At 44.9% G+C, this 15,432-nt stretch overlaps 1 protein-coding gene across 2 annotated transcripts; it reads right to left on the bottom strand.

Annotated features, from left to right (window-relative positions):
* Positions 1-8,631: 8,631 nt before the first annotated feature.
* Maip1 (matrix AAA peptidase interacting protein 1) lies at positions 8,632-15,427 on the bottom strand. 2 transcript variants are annotated; one of them, XR_007594784.1, is made up of 5 exons: positions 14,822-15,427; positions 11,702-11,773; positions 11,321-11,447; positions 9,690-9,791; positions 8,632-8,875 (listed from the first exon to the last, which is right to left on the bottom strand). XR_007594784.1 is itself a non-coding variant. In XM_050159180.1 (5 exons), exons 1-5 carry the CDS (start codon positions 15,248-15,250, stop codon positions 8,797-8,799), a joined length of 855 nt encoding a protein of 284 aa, XP_050015137.1. In that variant the 5' UTR covers positions 15,251-15,427; the 3' UTR covers positions 8,632-8,796. The 2 variants fall into 2 exon arrangements, 1 of the variants encoding a protein (XP_050015137.1); XM_050159180.1 differs by having other exon boundaries at positions 9,690-9,837.
* Positions 15,428-15,432: the final 5 nt, after the last annotated feature.

Raw genomic sequence — 15,432 nt, forward strand, 5'->3', positions numbered from 1 at the left:
TGGTTGTCCATGGTCTGGGCTGTCACCAGAAGCCATGTTTATGTCCACGGGTGTGTTTCGCTTGTTCCGCCCCTCACTGGCCTCGTGGTTTGGACATGGAAGAGTTAGTTCCACCCTGCATCAGCTGCAGCACGGGGGAGGATGGGCCATGCACCTCACCTGAGCAGCACAGTAGAGCTGGGCCAGGTGGCTTGGGCACTGGAAAGCCAGCCCTAAGGGCGCAAGAGTGTGAGAGCTGGCCCTACCTCAGCAGTGTTGGAGAGATGGGGTGTAGGTGCAGGAGAGTTGGTGGTCTGACCAACTCAGCCACTGCCCAGGCCCAAGTCCAGGGCTTCGAGTTGGCCCACCCCAACATGTACCCCATCTGCAAACTGCTGGAGTGTATGAGGGACAGGTCCCCTGCAACCATAGCCACAGGATCTCCATGACACAGGGCACCAACAGGATATTCAGGAAGAGTCCCGCTGTGGACCCCGTATTGATGGTGAAGTGGAAGCCAGAGGCCTTGGTTCAGACCAAATGACTCATTGCAATGAACGTTTGCAAGTAAGGCTGTTCCGGCAAAAGGTGATGCTAAGCGACATAGCAAGACTCATAGCTGCTTCTGTAGCACAAGTTTTTGATTGTTTGTTTTTATTTTCTTTGAGCGGGGGTGGGGGTGAGATGAGTGGAATTAGAGTCATGATAGGAAATTCACAAGGAATCAATAAAAAGAAATTTTTTTTAAAGTTACTCACACAAAGAAAGAAAAAGAGAGAGGGGGCAGAGAGGAAGGGAGGGAGGAAGGAATGGTAAGCTAGCCTCATGCAGATTTCTCATTCCCTCCAAGTGCTTATGGCTGCAGCTCCAGATGCGAGGTCTCAGCTTCCTGCTCCTCTGGCCATGCCTGCGGCTTACTACATGACCCCCCTTTGCCATTTGGGACTCTTAGGCCCCTGGAACTCTGAGCCAAAACAAACTCTTTCCCTTAAGTTGCCTTGGTCGGGTCTTTAGCACAGCAAAAAAGAGTTGGAGCTTTCGTTGAGGGTGGAAGGGTAAGGCTGGGGACCAGCAGGGACAGAGACAGCGGGAAGACCTGGCTGAGAACACGGTTCAGAAAGGGAGAATCACAAAGAGTTGGGGAACATTCCTCCAGCGGACTTGTTTGGTTCCTGCAGTCTCCATGACAACACTCAGGCTAAAGTGTTAGGAAAATGGACCCTGCACCTGGCCCCAGACTGGGTCTGCCCAATTAGTGTGGTTTCCCTTACTCGGGAGAAAGGAAACAGGAAGACAGAGAAAAAAAAGTGTGTTGAAGCTCCTTTTTCTTCCTCTCCTCTTAAACCTAGTCCGGAATTTCTTAAAGGAGGAGGGAAGCCGATTCCAGAAGCAACACTTTCAGTGTGCCCAGGGCTTCTTGCTGGACAGGAAGTTGTTCTCAGCGACTTTAGGAGATTCCTGAGTCGTGGCAATAAATCTAGAACACGAAAATGTGAAAACAGCTGTGAGCGCTGGGCCTCTTCCTTCCCCAGGCCAGGAAGGCCTAGATGCTGGAGCTTTAGTTAGTAATGTGATGTGAATACAGCCAATGCTCGCCCTGAGGTACACTGTGCTCTTCCAGCATCGTGGCTAACAGTGTTGATACAGGGATGACCACATGGGTGGGGAAAGGCAGGATGGGAGCAACCCTCCCAAGGTCCTTTCGCCCGAGACAGTCGGGGCAGCCTTAGGTAGCCGAATGCTCTCGCTCCTGTTCGTAAATTTTGCATCTGTTGACAGTGCGGTGAGGTCCATAGACTTCTACTCATAGAAACGCTTCCAATTAAATACACTGAAAATGAAATAAAACAGTTTGTAACGGTTCAAAGTGAGCCGAGGATCTCAAAAGGTTGTTCTTAAAATGTCGAAACGGAACCAACAGATCTGTGATACGGACCTACACGTCCTTCTTTTACCAGTGCGCTAAACAGCAAGAGCCAGCCGCAGGTTCTGCGGCCACAGCAGTTTTAAAACAACCACAAACACGCGTGGTCTCTCTAGCTGTCCATAGTGGGACCTGCAAGCATCCCGCTTGCCTTGTGACGTGCGACCTTCATAATGAAATCAAACTCTCAATTTCAACTGGTGGGGAATGAAAATCAATACGGGGCTTTCCCCCATTCGAGTACGCAGAATTCTGTCCACGGAGATCTGTGGCCCGCCCCAGTTTCAAAGCTGCCCCGTGGTAAACTTCACAGGCCACCAGGTTTTGGTGGGGTTCTGCCAGGTAGAGGAGCGCCAACCGTTAGGTTAGCCAAGGCTGCCCCCTGCTGGCCAAAATACTCAGGCTGCTCTCTCAATTGGCTGTGTTAGAAAACAATGAATCAGGCTACGAATTCCCACCAAGAAATGGAGCGGGAGGCGTCTTGTCAACCCGGCCCCATGACATCCAATCAGTACAGATTTTAAAGGCCCCTTTGGCTTAACGGGAAAGTGCTGATGGCCGGTACTGTTGGCCATTAGCAAGGTGAGCCAAGATGCCAGCACAGCGGGCTGTTTCTGAGGAGGCCGCCCCCGCCTCGGCTCTGAACCCTAACAGTGAAGTACAGATTGCTTGAAGGTTAGATTTCCCAACGGACCTGTCTGACCAAGGTCTTTAGGATCTGCTTTCAGTGCTCGGGGCTTTGGAGCCACGTGGAGAGGAAGGAAGACGAATTCAAAACGAGCCGCGTGCCAGAAACCAGCTAAGTATTTTCACCTGTGCCGCGGTGTTTAACCCCGATCCAGTCCTGCTTGTTACTGTTATAACGAGGGCCGAGAGCGCTAGCCAAGGCTTAGACAGGAAAGTGGGCGCGATCACTCCGAGTGGCCGCATGGGTTGGGGAGCCTGGCTGTTTCCCGGTCTCTGTACTAGCAAGCAGGCAAATACTCTCCCAGCGGTGCCCCCTCCCGTTAGCACTGTGCCCCACAGCCCGTGGCCTGGTTTGAAGCCCAGACTTTACCAATGGCACAAACCTAGACAAGTTTATAGATCACTTGATGCCCCCCCCCCCATTTTCCCATCTGTAAAACGAAGATAACAAGGACTCCTCGGTAAGGGTTGTTGGAAATACAGAGGGGAAGACCCTAGAGTACTGTAGGCATGGAGGCTATTATAAGACAATGCTGCCTCCTACTGTTGGGAAAAGGGACCTCTTCATGTCGCATGGACACAGCAGAGTAATTCAGCGAAGTACTTTCCTTTCGTAAAAAGGGTGCTAACCAACACGCTCAACCGGAATGGCGTCTGTCTTTGATCCCCAAAGAAGGTCTCATCGCAATGGTGGAAGCTGGACTTCACAGTCATACATAATTGGATAATTGCTACAGAGATGCAGGTGAAGGCTAAGGAAGGTTAAGCCTTGTTTGGGCTGACTATCTTTTTTCTTTGTGTTTTTGTTTTGTTCTGTTTTTCAAGACAGGATTTCACTGTGTCGCCTTGACTGTCCTGGAACGCACTCTGTAAACCAGGCTGGCCTCAAACTCATAGGGATCCACCTGCCTCTGCCTCCCAAGTGCTGGGATTAAAGGCAAGTGTCATCTTCAATGACTTTGGAACCTACCAAATTTAGCGCCAGTGCTAACATTTGGATTCCACACACAGTGAGCTCCACCTTGTGGGTACTTGGAATAAATGACATTTATTGCCCGTCACAGTACAATGTGCATGTCCAATACCCTATCCTCCTTGAGAAAGGACTGTGGATAATTTTAGGAATCCCATCTGGTTTTCTAGGATGCCAAAGCAAGAGGAAGAGGGAAATTATTTATCTTGTGTGAACGAGGACGTTCAAGAAAGCGAGCGTCACAATTTATACGTTCAACTAATATCGACAGATTTCTACTCTGTAGGACCTGGGACTACAGCGGTTTGCAAGTTCCTGCCTCTCAGTTAAATAGACCATGGGAGATAAAATTAGGACCAGAGTACAGGTAACCATGGGGGCAGGGTTATTCTAAACCAAGTTAACAGAAATAGCATCTTTCGTCCCCATTTTGCTATCCCTGTGAGCTTTTCTTCTCTTAGACTTCAAAGACTAAACGGCACTGAGATGTGTTTATCTCTGTTCTGAAATTTTCCCACACTGAAGAGAATCTCAGATTCATTAGAGAAATCCCCTATTCCAAGTCTGTGACAGAAGGAAAAGAATACTGTGGAGCGTGTTTTTATGCCAGAAAACATAGAACCACAAACAAAAAAACCCAGTATCAGATCACATCAACATTTAATGTGTTTACAGAGAGGTTCCAGCCTCCCCCGGAAAACTGGGGAATATGTAAGCATCAATATGAATAATAACTATAATTGATACTACATTTATTTAAAACATTAGGAAGCCTAGGACCCCAGCCCAGGGAATAGTCTCACCTTCACGAATCTACGCTAGAAATTCCCTCACAAATGTTCCCAGAGTCTCGTCATGGTGTGATCCCAGATCTTACCAAGTACCCGGCAATATTAACCACCACAAATGCTTTTTAATCCTGATCAATTTTATAAAGAATTAAACACCTAATGCTGTCCCAATTATTCAAAAAATGTTCTTGTATTTGAAAGAAACAGATGACTGTTGTGTTGTGGTCTGAGACCCCATCTCACGGACGCCCACACTGGCCCATCTTAAGTCGTGTGTCCTTTTCACGTTGGCTTCTTTGTCCTTTGAACGATATTCTAGGTATGCTTGATGGTGTTTTTCTCATACAAAAATATATCTCGGGTAACATTTTCTGCACAGTAGGAATTTACTGATCCTAAAGAATTCCTTATTTCGTTGAAATTACAAAGACCACGATTTAGGCACCAGCCATTCCCCTGCCCCCGGCTTTATGAAGTATAATTGACATCTGTCAGTTGTCGGAATCCGTGGCTGAAACTCGCTGTCCTCATCCATTTTGAAACCTTTGGGGATGCACCTCAAAGCTTGACAGGGAGTGATGGCGGGCTGAGATTCTCAGTCCTGCCCACTTTAGCTTAGCTTAGCTGTTACCACCTCCATTTCATCGAGTTCGTCTGTGATGTAGTAAGTGCAATCGCATGAAGACCAGTTCTGAGTTTAGAGGGAATACGGATTAGGTTTTTAATACTTTACAAAAATAGGATCTTTTCACCTTAGTTTGTATAAAACGCTTTCTATAAACATATATATATAAAGTTATAATTTGCACAAACACAAACAACATAGCACAATTCTCCCATTTTAGGCTGACTTTGACGAGCCACGTAACCACCACTAGCTGATATACACCCTTTTTATTGCACCCCCAAACCTGCTTTGGATACATTAAAATCACAGCTCCACACTTGCCCCTGCACCCCTTCTCTGGTTTCACAGTCCCAAGCACCCACTGGGTTGCCATTACAATCAAACAGTTAAAATGAGCAGATATTGGATTCGCATTTGCTGTATACTTCAGGCCTTCCCAGTTTGGAGGCAATAAGAAAAACAAAACAAACCGAACAAACAAAAACCCTGTACGAATAATTATGAAGAAGAGAGTTGGTTTTCACTTTTCTTGGGTAAACATCTGAGGATAGAACTGAGGGACCCTGCACTGTTTCTCATTGTTGTCGTGAAACACTCTGGCCAAGAAACTTACACGGGAGTTTATTCTGGCTCACAGTTCCAGAGGGAGAGTTCATAATGGCAAGGGCAGGGGACATGGCAGCCGGTAGCCAGAGTGGGAAGCTGAACAACCATTTTCAAACATTTGTTCCATAGCTTTACAGTTATCACCAACCAGAGATCGAATGCTTAGTAGACGAATCCACAGGAAGACTTCTCTACTGCAGACCATACGGTAAGTCTGTATTTAATTTATAAGAAGCTGCCAAACTCTCTTCCAAAGTGCCTGCACTAATTTTTTTGTAATAATAATAAATTTATTTATTTATTATGTATACAATATTCTTTCTGAGTGTATGCCTGCAGACCAGAAGAGGGCACCAGACATCATACAGATGTAAGTCACCATGTGGTTGCTGGGAATTGAACTCAGGGCCTTTGGAAGAGCAGGCAATGCTCTTAACCGCTGAACCATCTCTCCAGCCCCCTTTTTTTGTCTATTTATTAGCAATGTACAAGAACTCCAATTACTCCAGGTCTTCAACGGTTAGTATCAGCGGTCTTGTTGTTTGGCATGTGGTCTGAGCATTCATTGTACAGAAACCTGATCCCTATTGTAGTTTAAGAGATTTGACCTGTAGTGTTTGGTGTTTGGAGGGAGGGCCTTGAATAAGGTCATTGGGTGGACCCCGCGTGACTGCCTGGTGGTTTGTCAAGGAAGCACATTCACCTGGTTGCTTCTGTCCCTCTAGACAGAAAGGTCCTCTAAGAAGGCCATCACTGGGTGTTGTTGGGAGCTGTGAACCCCCAGATCCTGAATTTCTTGTAAACAACTTGTTTTCCACTGATCTGAGTGCCTACAGCTGCTCTGAGCACGAGACCTTCAGGAGTTCCTGATGGCAGGAGAGTGGTTTCTGGTGGGTTTGGCTGGGGCGTGGCTATCTCTATATAAACTGCCCCTGGACAGCTTTTAAGTCTATCATCATCCATTTTTTTTTTAATCTGAACTTTGCCCCAAAATTGTGAACCAAGAGTTTAATCTCCTTTCCTGTAGGAACATCAATTGTTCCATTTGTTGAAAAAAATTCTTTTCCTTACTGAATGACGTTGATACCGTTGTAAAATCAGTCGGCTAAAGTGTGTTTGGTTCAATTTCTGAACTCATTTTGTCCAGTGGTCCACAGCAGTTCTTAGGAAACGTGTCTGTTAGTAACACATTTGTTCTTAGTTTCCCTCCGAAAGCCTTCGGTCAGCTCCACTATTTATAAAGGTAGCACTGTGTGCCAGTGTTTAAAGGTGTCACCCCTTATCCCCCCTGCAGCAGGAGAGAAGCTGGTATTCACTTCCAGCTTGGGGTGTGTATGGAATATCCGCTCCCCAACCCTTAGCTCCTGCATTCCGGATGTTTCTGCAGTATTGCCTGGTTTCTGATGGTGTCATTGATAAACCAGATGAGATTGCTTTTTAAAATGTACAAGCAGCTGAGAAACGCTGAACGGGAGAAACAGCCTTCCCCAAGGAAAAGCCTCTCAATCCATTGCCCAGTGCCTAGTGGTCAGTCCTGGAAACATACATACAAGTAACATTATACAGACTGCAAAAATCAATGAAAAACAGGCTGTGAATTTGAGCAAGGAGGGGCAAATGGGAAAAGTTCAAAAGGGACAGAGGGGAGGAAGAAACAATGACATCATAACCTAAGAAATAATAGAAAAAGAATTAACAACGTGTTACCGTGCTTGCTGAAGTTCCTAGCTCTGTTGGTTTATGGTTTTCATCGATTAGGAAAACCCGTAGCTATTTTTCTTTTTTTTGTCTCCCTACCCCAGCCTTTAGCCTTTAGTTCAAAGCCAAGCATGTAAGACTGTCTCCGTGCACTGGCTGGAACACTGCTCCACCCAGGACTCTGCGCTCCTAGGTTTCAAGTTCCCTAGGGGATGTTTGGTTCATTGTTGTAAATTAATGTTATACCATACCAAGTACTGAGTTACACACATGCACATACATAGACACACACACACCACACACACACACATACATGCAGATACACACGTATACACATGCGTGCGTGCACACACACAATTCACTCTATCCATACTCATCTCTGCCCCTACCCTCCTGTACCCTCTCCAGCCCTCTTCTTTCACCATCTTAAACCTCCCTTTCAGTTTGATATCCTGTATCGTGTGTGTTCTACTATTAAGTGTGTATCACGTGTGTTCTATTATCCTCCTCCCCCCTTTTACTACCCTTTCTACTTCCATGGTCTACCAACACACACAGATTTAAACCTTGACTCCGCATATAAAAGATGCGTTTTTAATCTGAGTCTTATTTCACGAGACGACGTCCAGTTCCATTCATTTTCTCTCAAGTGCCGTGAATTCATTCTTCGTTACAGCCGAATAAAATCCCACGGTATGTTCTTCACATACTCGTGTGTAGGTACCGCGTTCTCTTCATGTACTCGTGTGGGTGGACATCTGGGCTGGCTCCATTTCGTCACCGTGGTGAACAGTGAACGAACACGGATGTTCTGCGGAGGTCAATCTGGATAGGGATTAGACCTAAAATCTTACAGAAGCCTGGATTGTTAATTTAGAGACATGTAAGTAGTTCCAATAATTCATGTCTACAAAATTGGTCTGTGACAAATGTACATATAAAACATTAGAACACCACCAATGTGGTGCTGCAGTTATGTTTACATGTGCACATATGTGACATTAGCACGACAATGAACACAACAATGTGGTGCTGCAGCTATGTTTACATGTGTACATATGTGACATTAGCACGACAATGAACACAACAATGTGGCGCTGCAGTTATGTTTACATGTGTACATATGTGACATTAGCATGACAATGAACACGACGATGTGGTGCTGCAGTTGTGTTTACATGTGCACATGTGACATTAGCATGACAACGAACATGACACCAATGTGGAGCTGCAGTTATGTTTACATGTGCACATATGTGACATTAGCATGACAATGAACATGACACCAATGTGGAGCTGCAGTTCTGTGTTTTACTTTGACCCCCTTTAAAGAACGCTACCAATCTGTGGAAAATGATTTATTGTCTCATGTCTATATACTGCAAGAAATATTTCCAAATACAAAATCCACAGACTTAATTAAGTGAAACTCAAATGATCCAGAAACATCTCTTCTTTAGTTTCCACAGCAATCATTAAGAGTTCACACCCTGATTTTTTTCCAGAAAGATTATTCCAGCAGCTTCGAGTGTTCGATCCGTGCAATCGTCCAGTCGGGCTTTACTCCCTGTGTGAATTCTCTCTGAAATCTAGGAAAAACAGAACAAATACTGCCATCTTCCATCAACTCAAACGTTTAAAAACAACTCGCAAGCATGGATTAAAAGCAGTATTTAAGAAGAAGCTAATGTAATGGTTAATGATAAGTCACAATTAAAATGTTCACTCTTAATTTAGTCAGAACAATCCCACAGTACTCAAGTGCAGTCTTAATTCCGCATTCCTAATGGTCTGTTCTATATTCAACATGCACCAGCCCTGACAAGCCTGGATCTTGTTATTAAATACTCACTAAAGTACATGCTAAAGTGAGCAGAAGCAAACTGGGCTCTGGGTATGCAAAGTCACTTTAAATATCAGCATATAGGAAAAGACTGTTTAACCCATACTGTTTTCAATTTAGTGGAAAATAGTGGAATTTGGTTCAGTTCCTATACATTAAAACAATCTTTCAAGCATCAGGTTTAAAAAGATTTATTTTATTCTGAAGTATGTGTGTATGTGTCTGTGTGTGAGTGTGTGCATGTGGATGAGGGTGCTCACGGAGGCCAGAGACATCAGCTCCCCTGAGTGGACCACACGCGGTTGTGAGGCCAGGACCTGCACCTGGGTCCTCTGCACGAGCAGTGTGTGCCCTAACCACAGTCTCTCCAGGCCCCAGTCTTAGCATTTTTGAGCAACGTTGGTCTTAGAAGGAATATTACAAGAGACAAAATTTAGTACTGATGACACAGATCTTAACTATAAACAGGCATTTTAAAGGAGGTGATTAATAGATTTAAATTAAACAAGTATTTAATGTCCATTTTCTGCAGTGGGAACGACGTGCACGGCCGTACTTACTCATAGCTGGCGCTAAGCAGCTGTTTAGTCTCCACGTTCTGATCCCCCAGCTTCACCTGGAACACACTGGCTCCACTTAAAGACTCACTGGGGATGTCGGCACTAGTCAGATACCAAAAGCACATCAGGATGTTAACGAACTTCCTTCCTTAGAGAGAAAACACACACACACACAAGCACACATACAAATCAGAATAATCTATCAACTTCGTAGCCATAACAAAATCAGAAACAGGCAGATCAGCCTTTGTGCGTCCTCCAGATAACTCCAGATGTGTGAGTAAATGCCATTTTCTTTTTCTTGTGTCCTCTCTGCATTTCAATAACCAATCTACTGTCTGCTAATTACGTGCTTGACTGAGTGAAGCAGACGGATCATTCTCAACTCACACCACTTCCTAAAATAAAGGAATCTTAAGGCAAATGCCTGCCCCACCCAACACCTACAGTGCTATCCCGACTTCAACTGTTCCAAAGGCCTCTGTTCTTTGACTAAGTCTCACAGCGTCTGTGTAACTCGGTTAACAAGGGTGCTAACATGGAGTCTGAAATGTCAGGAAGGATAAAATATCACCCCAGATACCTTTCCACGTATTTCCAATCAATCTGCATGCGAGTTTATCTATGAAAGGTCCGTGCTGTCACTGCCTGAAAGGGTATGAGCAGAGGTTATCCCTCCGTGTGCCTGCCTTGGGATGCATACATAGGAAATCTGTAATTGGACCGATGAGTCAATGAACTTTTGGGTGTGCTATTGGAAAATTCATGTACTGGAAAAGGAAGAGAACCAGATAAGCACCAGAGTTCTTCCAGCTTTGCCACTGTTGCCTAATTCAATCTGGGAGTTTTATAATCTTACCCGTCTTTATCTTCTGATGCTGTTTTGGTTTTGTTTTATACTTTATTCCTTCCTTATAACACACAGCTAGAAATGTAAAATACTCAAGTGTTTTCTACACTTTAGGAAATCCAATATATAAATATTTTTATTTGAAACATGGAGCAACCTGTTTTTTTTTTTGTTTTTGAGACAGGGTTTCTTTTGTGCATGTCCTGGAACTAGTTCTTATAGACTAGGCTGGCCTTGAACTCACAGAGATCCACCTGCCTCTGTCTCCTGGGTGCTAGGATTAAAGGTGTGTGTCGCTGCCTGGCTGGGAGCAGCCTATTCTAAACAAACTATTTTCATCAACATATGTGAGAATTCTCTTTTTTTTTGTTTTTGAGATAGGGTCTATGTAATCCTGCCTGGCTTTCAACTCAGAGATCCTCCCACCACCTCTGCTGGGATTAAAGGTGTGAGCCATCACACCTGGCCCTGGGCTTTCCTACTGTATAGTAAACACTAGTAACCAGGCAGAGATCTAGCCAGAACCTGCTACCAGGGACTAACTCTTTCCAGAGTTAGGTATTTAAACAGCAAATATGGTATAGTTTTTCTTTCTTTTAAAACGCCTATTTCTTCATTTATTATGTATACATGGTTGGTTCTACAAACTAGAAAAGTGATACAGACTTTGAAGGGCTACAAGCGTCTGCTCACACAGACCTAACTCCCCTGTCCTGTGGCACCCACTGTTTCGGTTTACTTGAACAATTGATGGTCATAAAGTTGTCTCGGCCAGCGTTACCTTTCTCGTCATAGTAGATAGAGATGTCTCCTGCTGACGTGTAGACAATATCATCGACATCGGCAGCAAGGGCACTTTTACGGTTATCAGACAGCGAGGTGACCTTTTCTTTTAATACCTGAAGCACCTGAGTGGGAAAAAAAAAACCAGAAGTTTATCCATTTAAGTTTTTAGAGCATTTTAAAAAGTGGTATTTATCAAAAAAAAAAAAAAGTGGTATTTATCATGGAATTCTCCAAAACCTATTTTAAAATGTTCTGCCTTATCTACTCATCCTCAAGAATAAAAGCTATTCAACTCAATAATTACTGATAGAATGTGAGACTATGTATCATTCTATTGCGAGAATCATACACTTTTTAAATTAAAAGGTAACTTTACCTCTTTGGTTACAAGTTCTTCCAATAGATCAAATTTACACTGTGACAGCAACTTAGATACATGAGCAAAAGCCTTGAAAAAAAAACAGAAGGGTAAAGATGACAATTATTTCAAAAAATCATATAAAATACCATACAACATACATACTTAAGTGATTACTGTAACAAAGATTTGCTCTCTGGTAACTATTGCAGTAACGTTGGGTCTGGCTGCTATTGTAAGGTGACTATTTTCCAGATGGCATGGCCACAGACATAGTTGCAAATGAGCTCACTACTGCTGTGGGACGAGGGTCTGTACCCTGTCACTTGTGTTTTAAATAAATGCTGACTGGCCAGTAGCCAGGCAGGAAGCAGAGGCAGGGCAACGAGAATTCTGGGAAGATTCATTCTGCAGACGCAGAGAAAGATGTGACTGCCTCGCCAAATAAGGTGCCAAACCACGTGGCTAACTCAGACAAGAATTATGGGCTAATATAAGTTATAAGAATTAATTAAGAAGAAGCCTGAGCTACTGGGCCAATCAGTTTATAACTAATGTAGACCTCTGTGTGATTCTTTGGGACTTAACAGCTGCAGGAATGGGCAGGACAGAAAACCTCAAGTCAACAAACTACTAATTATGAACCCATTTTTTACGTCCTGGGAAATGACAGTGTGTGGCGCATACACACACACACACACACACACACACACACACATATACATATATATAGCAGATATCTCAATTAAAAATTACTGTGTTTTTAAAATGATGATGTAAGTAACTATGATCTACCTCTTAATCATTTATAGACAATGATGAGAAAGTAGGGCACTCTATAGTCTAGGCTGGAAGTGCAGAGAGCTGAACAATAGACAGAACCCCTGGACAAGAGATATAACATAGGTTAGGGGAAGGGGGGGAGAAGAACCAGTCTCTCATCTCTGCCAGGGAACCTCAGCATCAACTGTGAGGTCTTGATTTAAGGCAGGAAGAGAAAGCACACTCTGTACACTCCCGGCAATGAGGGAAGTTGGCGCATTCTGATTCTGCTTGTATTTCAGGAGCCCTCAGTATGCCGAGAGGACAATATCAGGAATTACCAGAGGGCAAGAAGAGTGGGCATTAGAAGCACCGTATAGTATTACTGGTTCAGCTGTCCTCTCTGTCACGCTTATGCTGAAGCACAAAATTATCCCTGGGATTGTGACTCCATCTGGTGACAACCCCTTAAAGACATGACTGGATAAAAAATGAGGGGGCTCACGCTCAGTAGGTCCTAATCCTGGACCACTGGTATCCATGACAGGAGGAAATGTGTAGAGGTGCTAGGACAAAAACACACGTAGGGGCTCGGGAGCAGGCAAAGCTTCTGCTGAGATACTGAAACACTTCTGCTTAAGCTATGCAGTCTGTGGTCCTCCACTGTAACACTTAGTAAACAACTACAATCAATGCAGATGATGCCCAGAAAATGCACGTGTACAAATGGACTCAGGGTCTCCCTGAACACTAAAGGTCCTCAGGGCCAGGGGTCTTACAATGCTTGCTAAGTTCTCACTTGTAATATGACTGGAACTATGGACAAAAGGGACCATCATCACTATGCAAACCTCATCTCTAATTTGTGTGCAATATGACTGGAACTATGGATGAAGGGACTATCACTATGCAAATTTCATCTCTAATGTGTGTGCAATATGGTTGGAACTATGGACAAAAGGGACTATCCTCACTACACAAAACCCTCATCTCTAGTCTGTGTGCTCAAAATCATACCTAAGAAACTGCCCTAAACATTAATAATCATGAGGCTACCCTGCAAGATCTCAGACATGGGAATGTCTACCTCAAGGTATTTCTGGAAACAGCCTTCTTTTTCACTGAAAGCACTCAATAACTGTACAAGCAAGCTCTAAGAAACAGTGCATGGCTCAAAGGTAGTTAGGAAGACAAAGTTATTTTACTGTAAGAACAACTAATGGGTTCATTAGAATATGTATTCCCCTATCTCATGATAAACACTTGCCTAGATTATATGTTACCCATTAAAACGCTGATGTATGTGAATACTTTGCCTGCATGTACGTCTGTGTACCATGTGAGCACAGTGTATCTTCTGAGGCTGGAGGATAGGGTGAGATTCCCTGGAGCTAGAGTTACAGACAGTTGTGAGCTGCCACGTGGGTGCTGGGAATGGAACCTGGGATCTCTGGAAAAGTGGTCTGCGTTCTTTAACCAGTGAGCTCTTTCAGTGTGGTGACAAGCACACTAAATTTAAAAACCTGATTTCATCGTGTCTAAAAGAGGATTAGACGAGAGGGTCTTTCAATTTCACATTATATGAGGATTTCCATCCCTGACACACGCATGCACTAGTGCAGTTGTGCCCAGACGATCAGGTAGACTCACACGTGGGCACTGCAGAGTGTAGGGTCACACCGATGTACCTCTACGCGCACAATGGACACAGCACACTGACTAGCAAATGTATCCTTCATCCGAATGTTGGAGTGGGCAATATTACTTAAGCTGGCTCCTTTTTATTTTTTGTGTAAACACACGTACTAGCCAAGAGTTGATTCAAGGACACTAAAGTTAACGCTGACACTGATTACAGGAAGTTGAAAACACTAATTTCTAACTAATGTATCACATGGGAGTTCGTTATCTATGGCTACGAGATGAAAGAAACTCTGAAATAGGTCAGGAGTAAAAGTATAAATACCATCATATAGTTAATTATGGTCAGTGCTATTAAATTATGCTTAATGATTTTTGGTCTTTGGCAATATGAACTGGGGGATAAACTATGACTTTTCCCTTTGTTGTCCGTCAATCGTTCTCTGAAATGCCAGGAACTGACCAAGAAAGCTGAAGGGAAAATTAAAATAGCCTTCCGTCCTTTAAAGAGGCACGCACACACAGTCTGGTGTGTTAACCGAGCCACTCCTTCTTGACGACCACGCAAACACACCTAGCTGCTTATTAACGTCAAGAAGAGGCTGAAACCTTCGGTGTCTGGGTCCCTACCATCGTTTGGTAACTCGGGCTGCAACGAAGTCGTTCACAGCTAAAATCTTGAGCATGTCAGGGCGGAAACGCATGAGGTGCCCAGGTCAGGGGAAGCCAACCAACCTGCTTCGCCCCCTCCGAGAACTCAGCGATGCTGAAGTCCTTGTCGAAATAGGCCCAGATAAAGAAGGCGTAAATTCGAGTCCGGACCCAGTTGATGGGGTTGGAGAAGCCCAGAATAATCATCCTGGTTTTCTGGCGCTGCTGGGGCTGCTCCTCGGTGCTGTAGCTGCGGCTGGGAGCAGCGGGTAAGGAAGCGAGGGACGGAGGGAGCTCTGCCCGGAGGAGCAGAAGCCTCCGGGGACCCCAGGAGCACAGCGCAGAGCTCGACAGGACCCAAGTACAGAGAGGGATCGCGGCCGCGCTTGAGCCCAGGCGGCGGCGGCACAAGCAGCAAAACTCAGCCAGCGACAGCCTCACCTCGGCGGCACCGAGAGTCCGGAGTCGGGTGGCCCGGCCGGGCAGAGGCAGGAGACGGGCGGCCAGCGCCATGTCTGTGACCTTTCACCTCTGAACGCCTGTGCAGCCCCGAAAGGAGGCCGTAGGGAAACCAACTCCGCAGTCCCGGGGAAAGGGAGCCAAGGACGCCTGCTGCCGCCGCCTCTGTGTCACATCGCGGCTGTGTCACAAGCCACACAAACAGCAGCCAACCCAGGCAGCCGGCCTCGGACTCC

Source organism: Alexandromys fortis, unplaced genomic scaffold (assembly GCF_014885135.2).
Source record: "Alexandromys fortis isolate MF-2015 unplaced genomic scaffold, M_Fortis_MF-2015_v1.1 scaffold_65, whole genome shotgun sequence".
NCBI lineage: Eukaryota > Metazoa > Chordata > Mammalia > Rodentia > Cricetidae > Alexandromys > Alexandromys fortis.

Bases quoted from the DNA above. Each gene is read 5' to 3' on its own strand.
- Maip1 (XM_050159180.1), bottom strand. From the start codon at position 15,250: ATGGCGCTGGCCGCCCGTCTCCTGCCTCTGCCCGGCCGGGCCACCCGA. The intron at 11,774-14,821 runs GTTGGTTGGCTT...TTTTTTTTCAAG, and splicing joins TCTCGGAGGGGGCGAAGCAG to GCTTTTGCTCATGTATCTAA. The intron at 9,838-11,320 runs GTAACGCTGGCC...TTTCTCTCTAAG, and splicing joins TATCTACTATGACGAGAAAG to GAAGGAAGTTCGTTAACATC.